This window comes from Petaurus breviceps, unplaced genomic scaffold, assembly GCF_028583685.1.
Source record: "Petaurus breviceps papuanus isolate PSGF00001 unplaced genomic scaffold, PetGlider_PUasm1.0 37, whole genome shotgun sequence".
In the NCBI taxonomy this organism is placed as follows: Eukaryota; Metazoa; Chordata; class Mammalia; order Diprotodontia; family Petauridae; genus Petaurus; species Petaurus breviceps.
The window spans coordinates 105,867,758-105,888,264 of NW_027186296.1; the positions used below are offsets into that span (position 1 = coordinate 105,867,758).

The following is a 20,507-nucleotide window of genomic DNA, read 5'->3' on the forward strand; positions in this document are numbered from 1 at the left end:
TCAATCTGAACACTCAGATTCTTAAATGGATCTGTGATCTCGTAAATATGGAAATTCCCTCCTGTGATGCAAAGGCAATGCATCCATGGGTGTCCATCGTGTGACTCTTGTCATTACAGGCAGAGTCCACTCAACACACTGGAGGCCTTCCTTGCTGTCTCCTGACATTGCAGGAATACCATTGGGGCACTGTGTCTGTGTATCATATCTCAACATAGCACCAGTCTGCCTTCTCTTTGGGACTCCCTGCATATTTCCACCTGCTCCTGTCCATCATGTACAGAGTGATAGAGAGATATTCGAGCTTTATTTGATTGATATTTTATTGATGCTTCATGTAGATGTGATCTTTAACATCAGTAAGTTACTGAATCTGAAAGAGTAGCCTGCATGGAAAAAACTTACCTTTTTCTTAGAGCTTTTGACTTGATTTCATATACCTTGATGGATGGGACAGGAGAGAGAAGTTCTAGTTCTGTCATTAATTAATTATACAGTCTTAGCCAAGGTCACTTCCACTTTCTGATCCTCGTTTTGCTTGTTTTCTGAATGAAGAGGTTAGATTAGATGGCTTCAGAGCTTTAATTTAGAGACAACAGAGTCCTAAGTTAGATAATCAAAGTTTTTATAATCTTGTAGACTTTATTTTTCAGCCTCTAATTTAACTTGTTTTGTTTTAAAAAAGGAAATTTGAAATATAAGCATTATTGTGTAGAAGGCATTTTGTCATAGTGGATGGACACCAGGCCTTACTAGGGTAGGTAGAGTGCTATACTTGGAACTCTGGAGTTGCAGTCAGGAAGACCTCAGTTCAAATCCATCCTGAACCTTGTTAGCTGTGTGATCCTGGGCAAGTCTCTTCCACCTCTTGGCTGCCTCAGATGCCTCATCTATATATTGGGGATAGCAATAGCACCTAGCTTCCAGGGTATAAAATGAGATCATATTTGTAAAGTGCTTTGAAAACTTTTAAGTGCTATATAAATGCTAGCTATTATTATTACTATTACTCTGCCTGTGACTGGCAAATCACTTAACCTCTCAATGCCCTCAGAACACAGAGTTGCAGAATAATTACTGATCTGCATTGGTAGAGAGAATGTCCTTTGGCCATTTGACCACCATTGAAACGTTAGGTCCTGATCAAAAGATAAAAAAAAAAAAAAGAAATATGTTGGAGAATGATCTGGGAAGTGCCGATTCTTTTGTTTGAATTAAGCAAAGTAAAGCAGTGTGTGATTTGACTGAGTGCTACAGAACCAGAGGTAGGAGTGGGCATCCTGCTCAAATGGATCTTAGATGCTGTCAATTTGAATGTTCCCTTAAATGATGCATATTGTAACTGTATGTCCATCTTTGCCTGTCCAGCCTGGTTAAGTCCTCTCTCAGTGGCAAGTCCGATGAACATCCTCACCTAAGTTTGCCACAGAATGTCCATTCATTGGACTCCACCTTCCTCCATTTCTGCTGATGTTGGGAGCAATGTTCAGGCTTTCTGTCTGTCAGCATTTCCTATATGACCAGCACATCTTTTCCTTTCATACATTTCCCTGGCATCAGCTTTTACTTTTGTTCTTTGTCAATGTTCCTCATTTACTTAATGCTGAAGCCTGCCGACATTCAGTGGATTTGATCATGCTCTCTTTCAGGAAGTGATCAGTAGATTCTTTCTGTTTTCATTTTTAGATCTGGAAGATGTGGGATGTTTTTCTTTCCTAATTTCTTGAAATATGATATCTAGCCTTTTTTTTTGGTCATAGATTTTAGGTAGTCCATTAATTCTTAAATTATTTCTCCTTGATCTGTTTTCTAGGTCAATTGTTTTTCATATTAGCTACCTTATATTTTCTTCTATTTTTTCAATTTTTTTAAACTTTGTTTTAATATTTATTATTATGGAATCATTGACTTTTGTGGTCCCCTATTGAGGGGATTTTCAAGGAGTTTGTTCTTTGGTAAAGTTTTGTACCTCTTTGTACCAAACTGTAAATTCCCTTTCTATTTTTTTCTTCCATAGTTCTCATTTTGTTTCCATTTCTTTCGTGTAATGCCCTTATATAATTTTTAAACATTTTATTTTAAATTTATGAAATAAAGCAAACATTTCCATAATATAGTATAACTAAAAATAATTGTGCATGAAACTGGAAATCTATTATGTACAACTTTCTACATTTCTTTTAAATATATAATATAAATATAACTAGATATTAAATATATAATAAAGGTATCATGTAACTTCCTTTCTTTTCTTTTTTGTTCATTCTCCTCTCCCCACCCTAGAGACGGGTACCATTACACACAAATATATGTGTGTGTGTGTATAATATATGTAATTATTATTTTTTTAAAGAAATCAGGGTTAAGTAACTTGCTTAAGGTTACATGGCCAGTTTTTTCTGGGTGTGGTACTAAGTGTCTGAGCCCGGATTTGAACCCCAGGTCATCCCAACACTGGAGCCAGTGCTCTTACTCTCTGAGCCACCTGGCCGCCCCTAAGCAATTGGGGTTAAGTAAATTGCTCAAGGTTACACGGCCAGGTGTTATATATAATTATTCTACACATTTATTTATCAGTTCTTTCTCTGGATGCAGATAGTATCTTCCTTCATAGGTCCTTTGTAGATAATTTGGGAATTTATAATAGCCAAAATAACTTAGTCACTCAAAGTTGTTCTTAAAACAATATTGCTGTTATTGTATACAAAGTTCTCTTGGTTTTGCTCATTTCTCTCTTCATAATTTCATGAAAGTCTATCCATATTTTACTAAAATTGGTGAGCTTATCATTTCTTATACTACAGTAATGTTCCATCACTATCATATACCACAACTTGTTCAGCCATTCCCCAATTGACAAGGATCCCCACAGTTTCTAGCTCTTTGCCACCACAAAGAGAGCTACTATAAATATTTTAGAACATATAGGTTCTTTCCCTTTTTCCCTAATCATCTTTAAAAATAGACCTAGTAGTATTATTGCTGTGCCAAAAACTACAGGCAGTTTAATAATTCTTTGGGCATAATTCTAGATTGCTCTCCAAAATGGTTGGATCATTTCACAGTTCTATCAAGAGTGAATTACTGTCCCAATTTTTCTACACCCCTCCAACATTTATTGCTTTCCCCTTTTATCATTCTGGCCAATATGACAGGTGTAAAATGATATCTCAAGGTTGTTTTAATTTACATTTTTCTAATCAATAATCATTTAGAGCATTTTTTCATATGACTATAAATTATTTTGATTTCTTCATCAGAAAACTGCGTGTTCATATCCTTTGACCATTTATCAATTGGGGAATGACTTGTATTCTTATAGAGTTGACAGAGTTCTTTATATATTTGAGATATGATACCTTTATCTGAGATACTGTCTATAATTTTTTTCCCAATTTTCTGTTTTCCTTCTGATCTTGGCTAGATTTGTTTTATTTGTACAAAAAGTTTTTTAATTTAGTGTAAACAAAATGATGAATTTTACACCTCACACTTCTCTCTTTTGTTTGCTCATAAATTCTTTGCCTATCCATAAGTCTGATAAGTAATATGTTCCATGTTCTTCAGTTTTTCTGGAAATATCTCTCTTTATATCTAGGTCATGTATCCATTTTGACCTTACCTTGGTAGATGGTGTAAGATATTTGTCTATGCCCAGTTTCTGTCAGACTGCTCTCCGGTTTTTCCAACAATTTGTACCAAATAACGAATTCTTAACCCCAAAACTTAAGTCTTTACACTTAAGTCAAATAGAAAGGTTACTATATTCATTTGCTGCTGTAAATTATATGTCTATTCTGTTCCACTGATCTTTCTATTTCTTAATACCTGATAGTTTTGATAATTACACCTTATAATATAGTTTAATATCTGGTACTGCTATCCCTCCTTCCTTTCAATTTTTTATTAGTTCCTTTGATATTCTTGATTTTTTTTGTTCTTCCAAATGAGTTTTGTTATTATTTTTTTCTAATTCAGTAAAATAATTATTTGGTAATTTAATTGGGATGACACTGAATATATAAATTAGTTTAGGTAATCTTTTATATCATTTTAAAATTATAATTTTTTCTGGGAAATCTAATTGAATTTATGTCCAAGTTGCGTTTTTCATTGAGGCTTTGCTTGTAGTTTTTTTTTTAACTCTTTTCCTCTTCTGGGTTTGTGTCTTGGACCTCCCTAGCATCATAATGCCTCTTTATCTTCTTTTGTTTACTTTTTCCCCAACCTTGTTATCCAGAGTGGGACTTTGTGCTAGGGCTAAGCTTTGTACAGTTCTGTCCTGGAAGTATACTGGTGTGTTCTATCTTATCTCTTGTCTTGCTTCTGGATTCAGAGAGTGTTATGGCAATGTTCTTTGACTATGCTCCATGATCCCCTTTCCGTGGGAGAGACCAAGCCAAAGCCTTCTTCTATGCCAGAGAGATGTCTGGTTCCCAGCTTCCTCTGGGAAGGATAATGGTGTAGAAGGAAGTGATTACTTCCACTGGATAGAGTGAAAGCACAGTGGCCTCTGCTCTGGAAATTTAGTCTTAGATTCCCCTTCTTGGGATTGGAGTGTCTGTGCTAAGGCCCTATTCTTTGCCCAGGGCTGAGTGTGAGGTCCCCTATCTCAGGTTAGAGGAACAGAGCTGCTACTCTTTTTCTCATAGGCTAAGTTTTGAGTCCCATATTCCTCCTCTGAAAGATCAGATAGATAGCACTGAAACTCTTTTGTGACAGTCAATGCTGAGCCCCTTTTCTTCATCCAGGATTGAATCTAAAACCACAGTCACCCTTTTTTGCTCCTGTGGTCTGGATCCGTGATTTGGACTTACTTCTATTTCACAACTCCTTCCTTGTCACTTGTATGTTGGTCAAATGTATGAACTTGTACTAGAAAGATTAACCATTGTAGCTTCTTAGATTTCTGATCTCTACTTAGTCTGGTGTTTATGTGAGATCTTTGCATAATTGTTGGGGGGGACTGGGCTGCATTGCTTCCTTCTAATCCTCTATCTTAGTTGTTTTCTGTTCCTTTTTCTAAGGATTTCTTTACCTTGTCCTCTTCATTAATTCTCTTCCTTTATGTCTATTCAAAATTTTTATTCTTTAATTCATTATCTGTATACTTGCTTATTCCTTCTATAATCTCTTTGTCTCATTCATGGAGTTAGGGGTCCTAAAGTACCACATCTGAATTTTCTTTTACAACAGATTCCTATATTATTGCCTTGTAGTTCTTGCTTATCCACCTCTCCACCCTCCGTTTTTGATTTTGCTTTTTTTGGTCATGACTCATTCTTCGAGGTATGAATTCCAGAGGGAGATAGTAAAGAGAGAAGCATTGCCCCATACTAGAAATTTCCCTGTGTCCCAAATTACGTTGTCCATTTCTCACTCCTGCTTTTCCCCATGGTCACTTTCTTTTCCATTTGCCATGCTGTGAGTCCAAAACTCTTATTGTATGGGTGCTAGTTTTCCCCAGAGAGTTCTGATTTCCCTACTCTTGAGGCAGGGTGTGACCAGCAGGGTGTGTCCATGGAAGCACAACTTTATCTCTGAGAAAGCGGTCTCTTTGTATAACTATCCCCTGCAACATAGATTCATTGTAAAGGCTCCGTCTCCCATTACAAGATATATCTATCTCTCTCTTTCTGGGAGTATTCTTCAATGAGGCCCAGCTCCCACTGAATAAAGATCTCCCTGTTTCTTTCACCTTGTTTCAGTTCCTCCCTTTGCATCCTCCTCTTGCTGAGAAATTAAAGGAGTTATATTTCCTTTATTGTTTATCTTGAACTAGTTAAGGGTACATCACACACTCCCCTCCATCCTCCGCCCCACCCCGTTCCTTTTTATACACCCTTCCATTCTGCCATTTAATCCCACAAAATACATTGATTCACTGATAGGGGTAGAATATGGTGTTTTGGGCTTGGTCCTTCTTTGTAACTTCTGTTTCTTTAGATTCTGCTTTCTTCTTTATCCTGTTGCTTACTTTTAGAAAGAAATCTCTTACTGTCCAGTCTGTTATCATTTTTTAATCTAATACATGTCTTTCTCTTTTTAGTTTTTTTCAATCTCTGGAGTTGGAGCTTTTGTTTATTACTTATGCTTTCCTTAGTAGTTGTAGTTGTATACTTTCTTTTGCTTCTGTTGATTACAATATTTATAAGTCAAAATAATCTATGCACATCCCCCCCCCCAAGAATGCTTCAAATGTCTCTGTTATATTGAACATCAATCTTTTTTCCTTGATGATGAGGATCAGGTTTGCAAGTTATATCATTTTAGACTTCATCTTAAGCTCTTTTGTTTTTCAGAATATATGATTCCATTGCCAGCTTTAGTGTCTAATGAGTGTGGAATAATCTCGTATTACTTATATTACTCCCATTCTTTTATTTTAATGTCTTTCTCCTGTGGCTTGCAAGCAATTGTTGTTTGTCATTGTGATTATGAAATTTAACCACTGTACACTTTGGACAGTGCAGTGATCTGTGGATTCTTTTGATAGGTATTTTATTTATTGTATTCAGTAGTTTTGAACAGTTTTCTTCTTATTATTTCTTGTGCTATGATGTTCAGGTTTTATTGAACATCAATATTCTCCAGGAAGGCCTATGATCATTAAGTTGTCTCTATGTTTCTTGTCTTTTATATGAATGTTTTGTTTTATGTGAACATTATTTTTAAATGTTATTGCATTTTTGCTTCTCTTCTTCCAGATTGTCTTTCACTTCAATATATTTATACTTCCAGCTTGATGTTCTCTCTTTGGCTTTTTAGAGAAACTTGGCACTATGGAGTCAAATTTTTTCTGGCTGCTAATTATTTTTGCTCTGCAAGCTAAAAATCTTGCCATTTGGTTCCATTCTAACCTCTCAAGATTCAGATTTTTCTCTTGAATCTTTCAGGAACATCCTGCTTTGGTTCCATGTTTTCTAGGGAATCCAAAGGGTTCTATGTTTCATCAGGTATTGGTTTAATTTCACTTTCCTTTGTTTTGTAATATTTATCTAGAGATGTCTATCTATAATGTTTCAAGTGCCTTGAAACTCATCTCCTCTTCTAATTTTAGTATCTTCTTTGTTAATTTATCTGGTTGTACACTATGTTTTTAATTGAATTTTCTTCCTCCAAAGATCATTGGTGATTTTAGTCTTTTTTCCTTGTATTTCCCTGTCACTAACTTTCTGACTTCTCCTTTGATTTTTGGTTAACTTCTGGGGACTGGACCTCAAAACTATCTCAAATTCCTTTCCCTTTGAGGGAATTAATTTTCACTGGCCTTGGCCCTTGCCCCAAGTGGATTCCAGTCCCCCCCCCTTTTTTTTTTTTAGTCTTGATGCATCTCAGGATATTGGCAACCTATTCCAGTTCCCTCCATTCTTGAGTTCTCTGGTTGGGCTTAGTAAGTGTCTTGCACTTTTTGTAGGCTTTGGGAAAGAGTTGAGTGAGAGTTAGGGCAAAATTTCTACCAATCTAGGCTTCCTGAGGGATCATCTCAGGCAGAGCAGAGTTCCACTCTCAAATATTTTTGCCTTTTCTGCATATGACTGAGCAGAGCTGGGGTCTACTGCTTGTTGCAACAGGTTGCTGGGGGAAAGTCATGGCTGGGAAGTGCCAGGAAAGACTAGTATGAGGTAAATCCTTAAGTAGATCTCAACCCAAGCCAGTGAGATAAGTTTGTGTGCCCTACCTCAGCATGGGGGCTCTTAGGGGAGGGATGCTGAGTGAGTGATGGGGATTAACATTCTTCAATTTAAATTCATAAGTCCTTTATCTTGTTGGGCTTTTTTTGTTTTCTTGTCCTGTGAAACCAGTTGTAATCAATTCCTGGGTGTAATTCCTCCCTTGAGATGTGGGGAGTGGAAATACGGGAGAAGTTCTCAATCTTCCTCTTATTCTTTTTATAGAACTTGACACTGTTGGTGGCCTTCTGCTAGATATGCATGGCTCTCTGGGTTTTGTAACACTTTCTCGTGGTTCTCTTCCCACCTGTCTGTTTATTTTCCATCTCATGTCAATAAGTCATGGATTTGGAGTTGGTAGGGACCTTAGAGGCCATCAGATTAACTCTTGTCATTTTACAGATGAGTAAACCGAGGCACAGAAAGCTTAAATGATTTACCCAGGGTTATATAGCTACTAAGGAGGTGCCTGGATGGGGTTTGAACCTAGGTCTTCCTGATTCCAAGTCCAGTGCTCTGTCCACCACAATACTCTATCCTCAGTTATGCACTCTTTTCTCTCTACACTTTCACTTAGATCATAAACTTCCATAGAGTATCATCTCTACTCAGGTGTGGTTCTTTGATCAATATAGAGACCTGCCACCTACTTTAAAGATAGGTAAGAAGTTGGAGTTATGATAGAATCAGTGTAACTGCATAAAACACTGTTGAGTCTCATCATATGTGCTGGGCAGAAATACATCATCATCATCTATGCCCTTGCAACTTATCTTCTCCAAGGAAATGCTGTATAGACATTTTTTTCACTACTCATTGCTTAGTCCTATGAATCAGAATACATTAAAAAGCTGTGTCCAGCTCCAGTATTTGATTGCTTTTTTACTCTGAGTAAATTATATTCCCTTTCTCTTCCTCCTTTGCTTCAATGTTTGCTATTTTTGAAGAGAACTAGGAGCAGTTCATGAAAATTGCAGGAAGGAGATTTATACTTGATGTGAATGTAAGGAGGTTAATCAGGGAAGTTCTCCAGTCAGTCAATTTGATAAACTTATAGGTGGCATCTTTAAATTTTTCGAAAAACCTCTTCCTGTAGAGTGTAGACATGCCCATTTGGTACCTTGTTAAGAGGACAAAGACAACTCCAGATTAGGTCCCAGAGACTGAGGCTGCCCAGAATCAATTAGGTTTGTTGGAGCCACCCTTTGGCTCTTCCTAGTTAGATGAGGTTTAAGCTCATTTGGTTAGTCTGTAGAGACTTTCATTAACTGATGCTGAGTGAGGTGAGTAGAACCAGGAGAACATTGGACACAGTAACAGCAACATTGACTTAGCTCTTCTCAGGAATTCAATGATCTAAGACAATTCCAGAAGACTCATAATGGAAAATGCTATCCACATCCAGAAAAAGAGCTATGAAATCTACATGCAGATTGAAGCACACTATTTTCTCTTTTTTTGTTTTTTTTTCTTTCTTGTGGTTTTTCCCTTTTGTTCTGATTCTTATTTCACAACATGATTAGTGTAGAAATATGTTTAATATTATTATACATCTATAGCCTGTATCAGATTGCTTGTTGTTTCTCAAGAAGGGGAAAGGAGGGAGAAAGAAAGTGTTATAAAAGTGAATGTTGAAAACTAAAAATTCATTAATGTTTTTTAAAAGATCATTTGGTTAGAGTATGGACATGCCCCTAAGATCATTTAGAACACAATCTTGTAGAAAAGCTACTTGTCTATTCTGTTCTATAAGAGTGAAATAACATTACTTTCAATTTTTCTTGACATTTTTCTGTTCAGAAGACAGACCAGAGTGTAGCAAAGCAGACCTGGGTTCTCATGGGGGTGGGAGGTGGGAAGGGGAGAGAGGAAGGAAGAAAGCTTATGTTTATGAACAGGCCCTAACCCAGAACCCATCAGTAGATAATCTCCATGTCTTGGAGAAGTCTTCACCCATTCATGTCTTGGTCAATGTTGTTAAACCCTTACCTCCCATTTCAAAAAGGGGAATATCTCTGCAAGCATGATCCCAGAATATAACCTCTAGCATAGAAAAGAGATGTGTAAGATAATGCCAGGCTGACGGCCTCCCTTGAGAGTAACACCAGCCTCAAAAATTCAGAGCTTTGACTTTCCAAAGAGAGAAGGAAAGTATTTGAGCATTGATCTCAGGGTTTCTGAGCTACTCCTCTGGCTGTCATTGCTAGTGGCAGTCTTTTCAGGGCCATCTGTTTGTTGCTTTCTGCTGGGGATTGCTGTGATGCAGCAATTCATAAGCCCTGGCAAGGGAGACTTATTCAATGGCTATGTGTGAGCTGGGACAATGAAATTTCCCTTTTTCCCATGATCCTCTTTGCTTGGCCATCTAGAGGAACCTAAGGGCCAAGTATAAAAGTCTAGATGAAGGTGGCAGGGTCATTAGCCTCTGTCTCTTTTCCACATCCCTGCCTTTATTAAAAACCAGTAACTGCTGGTTTTTGTACTGCATTCCCTCCAGTACAAAAATGCTGATATTTTTACCTTTAAAAATCATGCCCTGGGGGCAGCCAGGTAGCACAGCGAGTAAGAGCACCGGCTCCAGTGTCAGGATGACCTGGATCGAATCCCAGGCTCAGATACTCAGCACCACACCCAGAAATAACTGGCCGTGTAACCTTGAGCAAGTTACTTAACCTGATTGCTTTAAAAAAAAAAATCATGCCCTGAATCAGTATATAAGCAGCCCGATCTCCCCTTCACTATATTTCACTGTATTCATAAATCATTTTCAAAATATTGACCTCGAGACAGTAAGAGATGGTAAGACAGAAGACCTGAGACTTCAGAACACTATAGCTAGTTTAGAAACTAGTTACATGTAATTCACCTAAACTAGTTTAGAAACATTCTTAGGGGCAGCTAAGTGGCACAGTAAATAGAGCACTGGCCCTGGAGTCAGCAGGACCTGAGTTCAAATTTGGACTCAGACATTTAACACTTACTACCTGTGTGACCTTGGGCAAGCCACTTAACCCCAATTGTCCTTCCTTCCACCCTCCAAAAAGACCAAAAAAAAAAAAAAAAAGAAACATTCTTAGTTCATTCTACTCTGTAAAGAATAATATAGTATACACACACACACACATATACATTTTCTTCTACATCAGACTATACCTGAATACTATGATTAAAAAAAGAATCTTGATATAATAATACAAGAAATAATTCGAGAAAATTGTTCCGAAGCATTAGAACAAGAAGGGAAAGTAGAAATATTAAAAAAAAATTCACCAATCATCACCTGAAAGAGATCCTACAATGAAAACCCATAGGAATGTCATAGTCAAATTCCAAAAACCCCAGCTCAAGGATAAAATATTATGAGCAACAAGAAAAAAACAATTTAAATAAGGTGGTACCACAATTAAAATCACACAAGATCTAGTGGCAGTGACATGAAAAAGACCACAGGACTTGGAACACTATATATTAAAAGAAGTGAGGTTCTGGCCAAAAATATCATACCCAGCAAAGCTAAGCATAATCTTTTTTTTTTTTGCCTTTTTGGAGAGCAATTGGGGTTAAGTAACTTGCCCAAGGTTACACAGCTAGTTTTGTGTGTGTGTGTGTGTGTGTGTGTGTGTGTGTGTGTGTGTGTGTGTTAAGTGTCTGAGGCTGGAACCGAACTCGGATCCTCCTGAGTCCGGGGCCAGCGCTCTACTCACTGTGCTGCCTAGCCTCCCCTAAGCATAATCTTGAATGAAAAAAAAAATGGAAATGTAATTAATTGTCAGACTTTTAGGACTTTGTTAAATAAAAAAAGAAACAGAACTTAATAGAAGATTTGACATACAAGAGCCAAGAGAAATATAAGGCACATACCAATGACTAATTACAAAGAATTCAGTAAGGACAGACTTTTTACCTTTTATGTATATAAATGTATGCCTAAGGTTGTTATTAATAATTGGGTAGTTCATAAGAAAGTTTGGGGTAGCCTGAATGTGATATGATTTTTAAAAGTAGAACCATTTAGGAACAGCTAAAAATAGTAATTATCTTATACAAATGAGGTGTGAGAGGAAGAACCAACACAAAGGAACTAGATTGGGGAGGAGGACTGGAAACCTACTTTCGTCAAGAATGGGTTCAAGAGGAAACAATATAGGGCAGTTAGTTGGAAAGTGAATAGAGCACCAGCCCTGGAGTCAGGAGGACCTGAGTTCAAATGTGACCTCAGACACTTAACATTTACTAGCCATGTGACCTTGGGCAAGTCACTTAACCCCAAATGCCCTGCCTTCCCCCCTCCAAAAAGAAAAAAAAGAAGAAACAATACATACATATATATACATATGTGTATATATATATACATATATATATATATATCTAGGAGAGTATAAAAGTCTTCTAAATTCAGAAAGAAATAAAATGCTAAGGGGATAGAGAGGGAGGAAAAGGTGAGGGAGGGATCTTTAGACAGAAGAGTGAATTCAAAGGGGAGGTATAGAAGAGTGTTTAGATTAATGAGAATGGGAGGGATCCTTGGAGGGGGAGTAGGTTAAGTAATAGGAGGGCAAGGTAGCAGGTAGAAGTCAAGTAGAGGAGTCAGGAGGGATAGGAAATAAGAGATACGCAGAAACATAAATAAAGATCAGAAGTAGAATTTGTTATGGAAAAAGTAGTGGGGGTGGTGATCATGATCTCAGACAAAGTTAAGGCTAAAATAGATTTAATCAAAAGAGAAAAATAGGGAAATTATACTGTGTCAGCTATATTTATCAATATTGTTTTGGACTATTTAAAACAGCTAGAGAGTGTAAGGTAGGAATCTTGCTGTGGTATTGGAAATGACAAGTTAGTGGCCTTGGAAAAGTATGGAAAGACTTAGACTTATAAAGGAAGAGGTTATACACCCTCAGAGAAACAGGGTAAATAAGTATAGTACAGTATAGTACAGTCTTACATAGATGCATTATGAATGTATGTCTATATATGACTGTTTATCAATATCTAAGTATATATATATGTGTAAGTATAATATATATGGGGTATGTGTTTATATATATTTTTGTGTATGTCTATGTATGTATGCATATATGTATAGGCACATGTGTGTATGTACACATACACACATATATCCGCACTTAATTGTAGCTTGTGGGGGAGCAGGGAAGAAGAGTTTAAAAAGAATAAAGTAAAAATGTAGACCAGAGAATAAAAGAAAACTTACAAGGAGGAAAAGAAAAGATGGACAGCTCTCAACACAATGCCTAATATTTATTATGTAGGCTTTCTTGAAATGTAAATTTATTGCTGTGTATTTTGAATCCTCTCTCATTCTTCTGTGCATGTGACAATACTTTTTTCTTGTGTATTATTTTCAATATTTAAATTTGTTTCTTTTTTCTTTTCTTATTTTTTAAGTTTAAAATTTTTTAAATTTACAAATAAAATTTTTTTCTTCTACATTTTAATTGATTCTTTGTACCAATCTGTTACTGTTCATTCTTTTTCTAGTTTCAAGACTTGTTTTTATGCCAGTAATTTCTCTATTTCCCTTCTTAGTTATTTCCTCTTATATAAATGATTCCTCATGAACAGGCATAAGCCTAGAATTTAATTTCCCCCCTTGTCCAGCTAGTAATACTACATATTGTATTATTATTACTAGGAACTAAAACACTGTGTTTAAATTCCATTATAACAAACTCTGTGGGACTACAGAATTGATTTGATTAGGGAAATTGTTGCCATGTATAAGTTCCTTGAAATCCAATTCCTAGGAACTAGTGATTATAAAAGGTAACACCTGGATTTACCTGGTTTGCCCACAGTGTGTTATCAAGTGAAAAGAAGTGCTTTCAGTCTAATGGGGCTTATCATCAGAATGATCACTGGGGAAGAAAGAATGAGGTTGGTCAGCACACATAGGCAGCATCTATGACAGAGATGAGTATAAGGTCCGTGCTCAAATCACAAATGGGAGTGAGGCATGTATCCAAGCCAAGAGATAAGAGATTTCTGTAGAGTTACGCCTAAATGTGGGTTACTGTTCTGGAGGTCAATCATTGGGCTACTTTCCCTTCAGCTTTGAGAAAGTCTGTTTTATGAGGTAGCTATAGAATGTAAGCAAAATGCCAGACTCTGAATCAAAGATTCAATATTAAGGTATAAAGAAATCACCATTAGAAAGGAACCTTTGTTGAGATGGTTCAATAACTAATTCATTTGTTCAGGTGGGTTTTAATGTGTCCAGGAAAGAGAAAACAAAGTTCAGTCACTCTTGGAAGTCTCTGATGAACAAAGGATTAACAGGTTCAGACTGGACCCATTAATTAGTTTTCATGCAAATGAAAGACCATGATAAAATTGCTGCGGCAAATGTAACATTCTTTTGTTGGAAGGAGTCTTTTTGAGTAAGTTTAGGAAGCTGATAGCAACAGTAGCAAGCTAATCAAACTGTGCCTTGACCAAGGATAATAAGAAGGGGGTTTCTGACAGAGAGACAGAATGAGAGATGTTTAGAAGTGGCTGAGCTATAACATAAATGGCCAGGAGAATAATCTCAGAGCTCAGTTTCATCACTTATACATCCCTTTGTTCAGAAGTTAGAGGTAAGTCAAATATCCACTGTTACTTTCATAGTGAATTATATATGATAAAATGCATTAGTGACTAGATTTTATGTTATGTGTATGTTACTCTCAGTTATTAACATTAGGTAGACTAACTAGGTATGACCTTCCAGAGTGTTCAGGGAGGACTAGCACCTCTGGTGGGAGGGTTTGCTGAACCATTTTCAGGACTGCTCATCCACCTTGGTATCTACCAGACATTCAACTCTCACCTGTCTCCAAGAAGCTGTAGTATACACGCTGGCCACACCCAAGTAAACACTCTCAACGAACAGGCTAAACCGGGTTGAGGGTAACTGAGGGGCCTCAGACCTGTTGGTGAGTGTCTACCCCAAGAACCCAAGTATGGGAAGACTTGCCCTTGGCATAATGGGCAAATGAGAACCATTTGTTCCAATGGCCATGAAGGCAACTGAAGAAGTGGAACGCTCCGAGCTTGGTCAGACCCTAAGGTCGTCCACAGCATCCCAGGCCAGCAGCAGTCCTGACCTTTGTCTTGCCACTGGACTTTGATGACTCTGGAAGAGAAAGTGAGGCTGAGGACTTGTGCAACTCTGCCTGAATTAAATTCAATTCATCCACAAGTCAAGAAATCACCCAGTGATGTCATTGGTCCTCAAAAATGAAGGAAAAACGACAACAGTGACTCAAAGTACAGCTGTACTTGTACCCAAGAGGAATTCTCACTCATTCTGAGAGAGTTTGCCTTATAATCCAAAACCTTTTAAGAGACATCAGCCTTTATAATAACCTTTTATAAAACTAGAGAGTTGAACTGAAGATGACATAATAGGACTCTTTCTGGCCGTAAATTTTGATTGACAGAGCACCATCCAAATATTTCAGAGGTTCCCAAACTTATTTGGCCTACCATCCCCTTTCAAAAAGAAATTATTCAGTGTCCACTTTCTTTAACCTTTCTACTAATTTCTTTAAGGAACTACTTTCTTTAACCCTTTAATGGTTTTTTAAAAATTTGCCTTATTTCAAAAAAATTTATTTTTCAAAAAATGATGCATCTCAGATTTATTATAAATTTGTGGGGGTTTTCCTGCACTTAAATTTTGATGATGCAATATTGCATCTTATAACCATATAGTAGTATTGTATTGTAACAAGTCATTACACTCACATATTCCTGCCAATGCATGCTGTACTTCCCAACAATGCATGACATGCTCACCTGCCAGCACTTGCTTTTTAAGACCTTGTCAGTAGACTTGAACACTGATTGATTATAACTTGTGTTTTGTGTGTTTATTTGGGAAATAATGTAATTGCTATGACTTTACCTCTATTACACAAGAGATGAAAAACATATACAAATGGTTTTTCAAAATTTTCTTCTCTTCTTTTTTATACTTCTACTACTCCCTTATTTTCATTCAACACCACTCAATTGCATCCAAGGCTGCTGTTGTCCCCCTGGATCATTCCAAGGCCCCCCAGAGGGCGTTATCACCAACTTTGGGAACCTATGGACTTTATATTAACAGTAATAATAATGTGAGAGATAGCTATTTCATAGTGGACAAAGAGCTAGTCTCTAACTCAGGACCTGGGTTCAAGGTCCTCCACCTCAAACACACACTGTTTATGTGACACTGGGCAGTCATTTCACCTGTCTCAGTACTTCAGACAATTCTCAGATTAAAAGGTGTACGGTTAGTGCTGATCTGCATTGGTGGGAGGGAGTTTCCTTACTGAAGTTACAGTTCTGGTCCCAAAATGTATGTGTGAGATAGGGGTGCCCTTTGAGAGCTTCCTAAAATAGCACCTTGTTGGTGCAAATTAGTGATCACTCTAACTTGTCATTTGCAAAGTTCTCAGATATCTTTTCCAAAATGTTGATAATTGATTCTTAATTGGGCAGTATTAATGAAGATTGTCATTATATCACCCAACTTGAAATAATTTGCTTCTAGCAAAAATTCAGTACTTTGAACATATAACATCAGAAATATGCATATATATATATAGTGTTTCAAATTAAGAAACCTGTTGTAAATATCTCTGTGATGCTGTTCATGGAAATATTATTTAAAGTGGCAGATATTTAAGCATATTGAAAAAAACAGTTTGCTACAATGACTGCCTTCCTATTTCCAGGCGGTGGAGAGAGGAGCCAAAGGCCAGCTTTCTACTTTCAGCAGTTTCATTTCAACTGCTAGCCAGAAGAAAGAAGTGGCTGAAAAGAGTTCACCCACACAACTTGTTACACCAAACGTCAAGAATGGTAAAATAAAACAACTTTTGTTCTAACATTCTGGAACTGTGGCCATTCTATGAGTATTAATCATATTTTCTCTGACCTTTTGAAAATATTTTTTTAACTTAAAAGAGACATGCAATTAACAGCAGATTCATATTCTTTAGACACCATGGAATTTTCTAGGCAAGAAGATATATTGTTACATACATACACACACACACACACACACACATATATATATATATATATATATATATAGTTTTATATATAGATAGTTATATATTGTTGCTATTATTGCCACTGCCTTCTTACATTCTAGCCCCTGATTCCACCCTCCCCAACTATCTAGGTCACAGCATCAGAACAAATTAAGTGTGTAGCCATGTAGGAGTGATCTCTCTAGCCTACCAGAATTCTCTTTCCTAGAGAAGTTCATACGCATTAGGCCCAAATTTCAAAGTTGCAGCTCTGACTCACAGTAGTAATATAACTTCTGTAGTCATAGAGGCTTTCTACCCTATTAAAAATTAGTGTGTTACAGAGTTGGTGCCAGGAGGGCCAGTAGCAAGAAGTGAAATACAAGAAAACCATTGAGGCTGGCAGGCTAACATTATATCTCGTTACTCTGAGGTTTCCTTCCCTTTCCTCTGCTTTTGTTTTTATTCACTTTGCCAGAAATATTTCCTTGGGAAGATTGACAAAGAATAACTGAGTGAATCAGAGAGAATCATAGCCTTTTGAGCTGGAATAGATATCGGACAGTGGCTAGTCCAGCCCCTCACTAGATGGCTGAGGGCAGTGAGGCTCATCTACTGAGAATTTAAAAATTTTGACTTAGGTTACAGAGACCTAGTGCTTGAGCCCAAGGCATTTGTCCCTTAGTGCCTTCCACATAACACTGAATGAAGTTGCCCTTTTTATCCTATTTTTTTTCCCTGCCCACCCACACATATTGATTGAGGCCCAGTTTTGTTCAGGGTTCTATCTGCGTGAGATTCAGTGAAGAGTAAGACAGAGTCAATGCCTTGACCCCCTTACTTGTTGCCCCTTCTCCCCCATTGGTGTTCATGTAGCTATGAATATTTGCCTCCAGAAGCATGCAAGCTTCTTGAGAGCAATAACCACCCTGCTTTTGTACATGTAGCCCCAGTACCTAGGACAGTTCCTGGCATAGGCAATTAATACATGTTTGTTGATTGATAAATTGATTACTCTTAATAAGTTTATAAGCTTGTGGAGGAAATGATATATATTCATGAACAGTCATGCTTCAAGGCGGTATATGATAAATACTAAATGACCAGCAGCATGAAAATTGTTCAGTAGTTAGAACAGTGACCTTTTGATAGGGGATTTTTCTGGGAGGCTTGGAGCTAAAAGTGTGACTTGAGACTTGCAACACAAATATTCCTACCCCTGCCTCTTAAAATACACCAAATCAAATAAGGGTGAGAAAATGGTTATAAGGCAGTCTGCCTAGGCTGGGGACTCCTGTTTTCTAGTTTGTTGTTGGAGAATAAACGTATAAAATATACTTCACTGTTGTGCACATGACCTGTCAAGACCACATTTAAAGACTTCGACATCACCTTGAAGAGCCAGAGTTCAGAGGCACCAGGATGGAGTTTTGTATGTGCATTGGGGGGGAGGAAGAGGTTGATATCTGGGAATGTATGCTTCATCCCCAGATTGGAGGTCTAGCTCTGAGATGCATGATTGTCCCTGCCTCCCTCATTTGGCCACACTAAGGGTCCTTCATGGAGAACCCCTCTTACCCCACTGCTGTGTCCTCTGCCTATTGCATTTACCCACCTCCACTTCCTCCCTCAGATGGGAATTTGGTTGGTTGGGGTTATTGACTGTGCTTCAGGAGCACATACCTGCTCCTCTGGTGGGGTAGACTTTCTTACTCTTCCCAGCATAGCTGCTCCTTACCAAGGCAGACTGACCTGCTGTACATTTTCTCATTCTGCCAGGCAGGCAAGAGCACTAGTTCTGGAGTAAGAGGACCTAGATTTAAGTCTGACCTCTGATGTTTACTACCTGTGTGATGAGGGCCTGCATAGAGTGGTAGCAGTATCAGGGGAGAGAAAGAGGGGAGATGTTACAAAGGTGAAATCGGCAGGCCTTGACAACAGATTACATATGGGGAGTGAGAGAGTGTGAGGAGTCAGAGATGACATGCTGGTTCTTATACCTTGTTCTTGTTTTTCCAGAATAATTGCCATGTGTGTAATTTGTATGACCATGCCTGCCTCATCCCAGGGCTCAGGTCAAGTAAAGAGAAATTTGGCCCATCCTCGGCACACCCTGTTTATTGATAATGGGTCATCAAGAACAGAGATGAATTTAGATGACAGAATTTGAGATGCAAAATATGAAAACCCAAAGCTAAATTACTTTTTGTATTCCCAGTGCTTAACACAGTGTCCGGCACATAGTCTGGCACATTCCTCTGCTCTTGAGTATGTCCTGTTATAGCCTCTTTTAGTATAAGGTTGCTCCTGTTCTCTTCTAATGGACACCATCTTTACAGAAGTCCTAGAACTTGTCCCATACCCAGAATTACTTTGAAAATGACCCAAGGTTAAATTATACTTCATGTTTAAGACCTAGTCTATTCAAACTAGCCATTGTCAGGTTGAAGCCAGCTCCTTTAGTTCTGGCTTCCTGTATTCACCACACTGAATGTTCAAATCTCAGATAAGATCCTACTAAAGAACTATCATTTCCTAAAATATGCGAAGTATAAGATATTCCATATCATTTTTTAAAAGTTAAAATTTTTTTAGAAAGAAATATTTGTACTTATTACAGAAAACACTATAACCAAATACTTCCAGGATTGTAATTAGCCCATAAAGGAACATTTCCCCCAGGGCTATGACTGGAAAATCCAGTTTCCTGAGGCAAATCCAGAAGGCACAGAGGGTTAAAGGCTCTGAAATACCATGTAGTCAGCCTGTGCCACCTTCACTGTTGACCTTAGGCCTACCATGTACCCATGACTTCACAATCCTTAGAAATGCTTTCTAAAATCCTTTTGGTAGCATCATTTATGTCCACCTTAATTACCAGAAGTGGACTGTAAGCATCAGAGTTGTCAAGCCTTTGAGGGTAGGTAGGTGGGAATGGTTCTCCATTATATTTTAGGTATATGCTGCATAAAAAAAAACATAGCTATCTGTTGCTATTATCAGGTTGACAAATTTCTGCCCCCACTCACCTGCAGCCATTGGAGAGTCACCAGTCACCACTAAGCATCTCATCCTCTGACTTGTGTTGGGTGATCTCTGACCACAGCACCTAGGGAACCATATTGCCATTCCTTGGAGGCCTAGCAGGTGTTTTATACTTACAGGACTCAGCTTCTTCATAGGTTAGATACAGTGGGCATATAAAGAAATGTTACATGGTCTTTGCCCTGAAGGAAGTTATCTATTGAAGGAAGTCTAGTTGAGATAAGCTATATATACATGGGAAGATAATTAATTTTATTATTTAATATTTAATATTAACTAATAGATAAGTGCCAAATGGTTGTTATTCTGTAGGAATTCAGAGCAAGAAAAAATAACAATGAGATATTTATGCTATTAAATAACACATTTATTTATACAATTTATTGCTGTGCAATGGGAGTATTATGAATTAAAATTCTAGCACTGAACCTGAGCTAAAAAGTATTGGTGAAAATACACTACATCATCTTGCTAGTAAAAAAAACAACAGTATTTCAATGTACTACTACCTTGATCCAGTAGTACTCCTATGACTAATACTGTTATTGGTAATGAATGGGGAATATTTATTGAAAACTATAATGTAGGGGCAGCTGGGTGGCGCAGTGAATAAAGCACCAACCCTGGAGTCAGGAGGACCTGAGTTCAAATCAGACCTCAGACACTTAACACAAAAACTAGCCATGTGACCTTGGGTAAGTCACTTAACCCCAATTGCCCTCCAGAGAGAGAGAGAGAGAGAGAGAGAGAGAGAGAGAGAGAG

General features: G+C 37.6%; 1 protein-coding gene across 1 annotated transcript in view; it reads left to right on the plus strand.

The window, feature by feature from the left end:
- The window catches only part of HECTD2 (HECT domain E3 ubiquitin protein ligase 2), a 127,475-nt gene that overhangs the window by 25,555 nt on the left and 81,413 nt on the right, over positions 1 to 20,507 (plus strand). Inside the window, exon 3 of the mRNA XM_069099217.1 lies at positions 16,400 to 16,526. Within this exon, the coding sequence (XP_068955318.1) occupies positions 16,400 to 16,526 (127 nt within the window). The remainder of the gene's footprint in view (positions 1 to 16,399; positions 16,527 to 20,507) is intronic.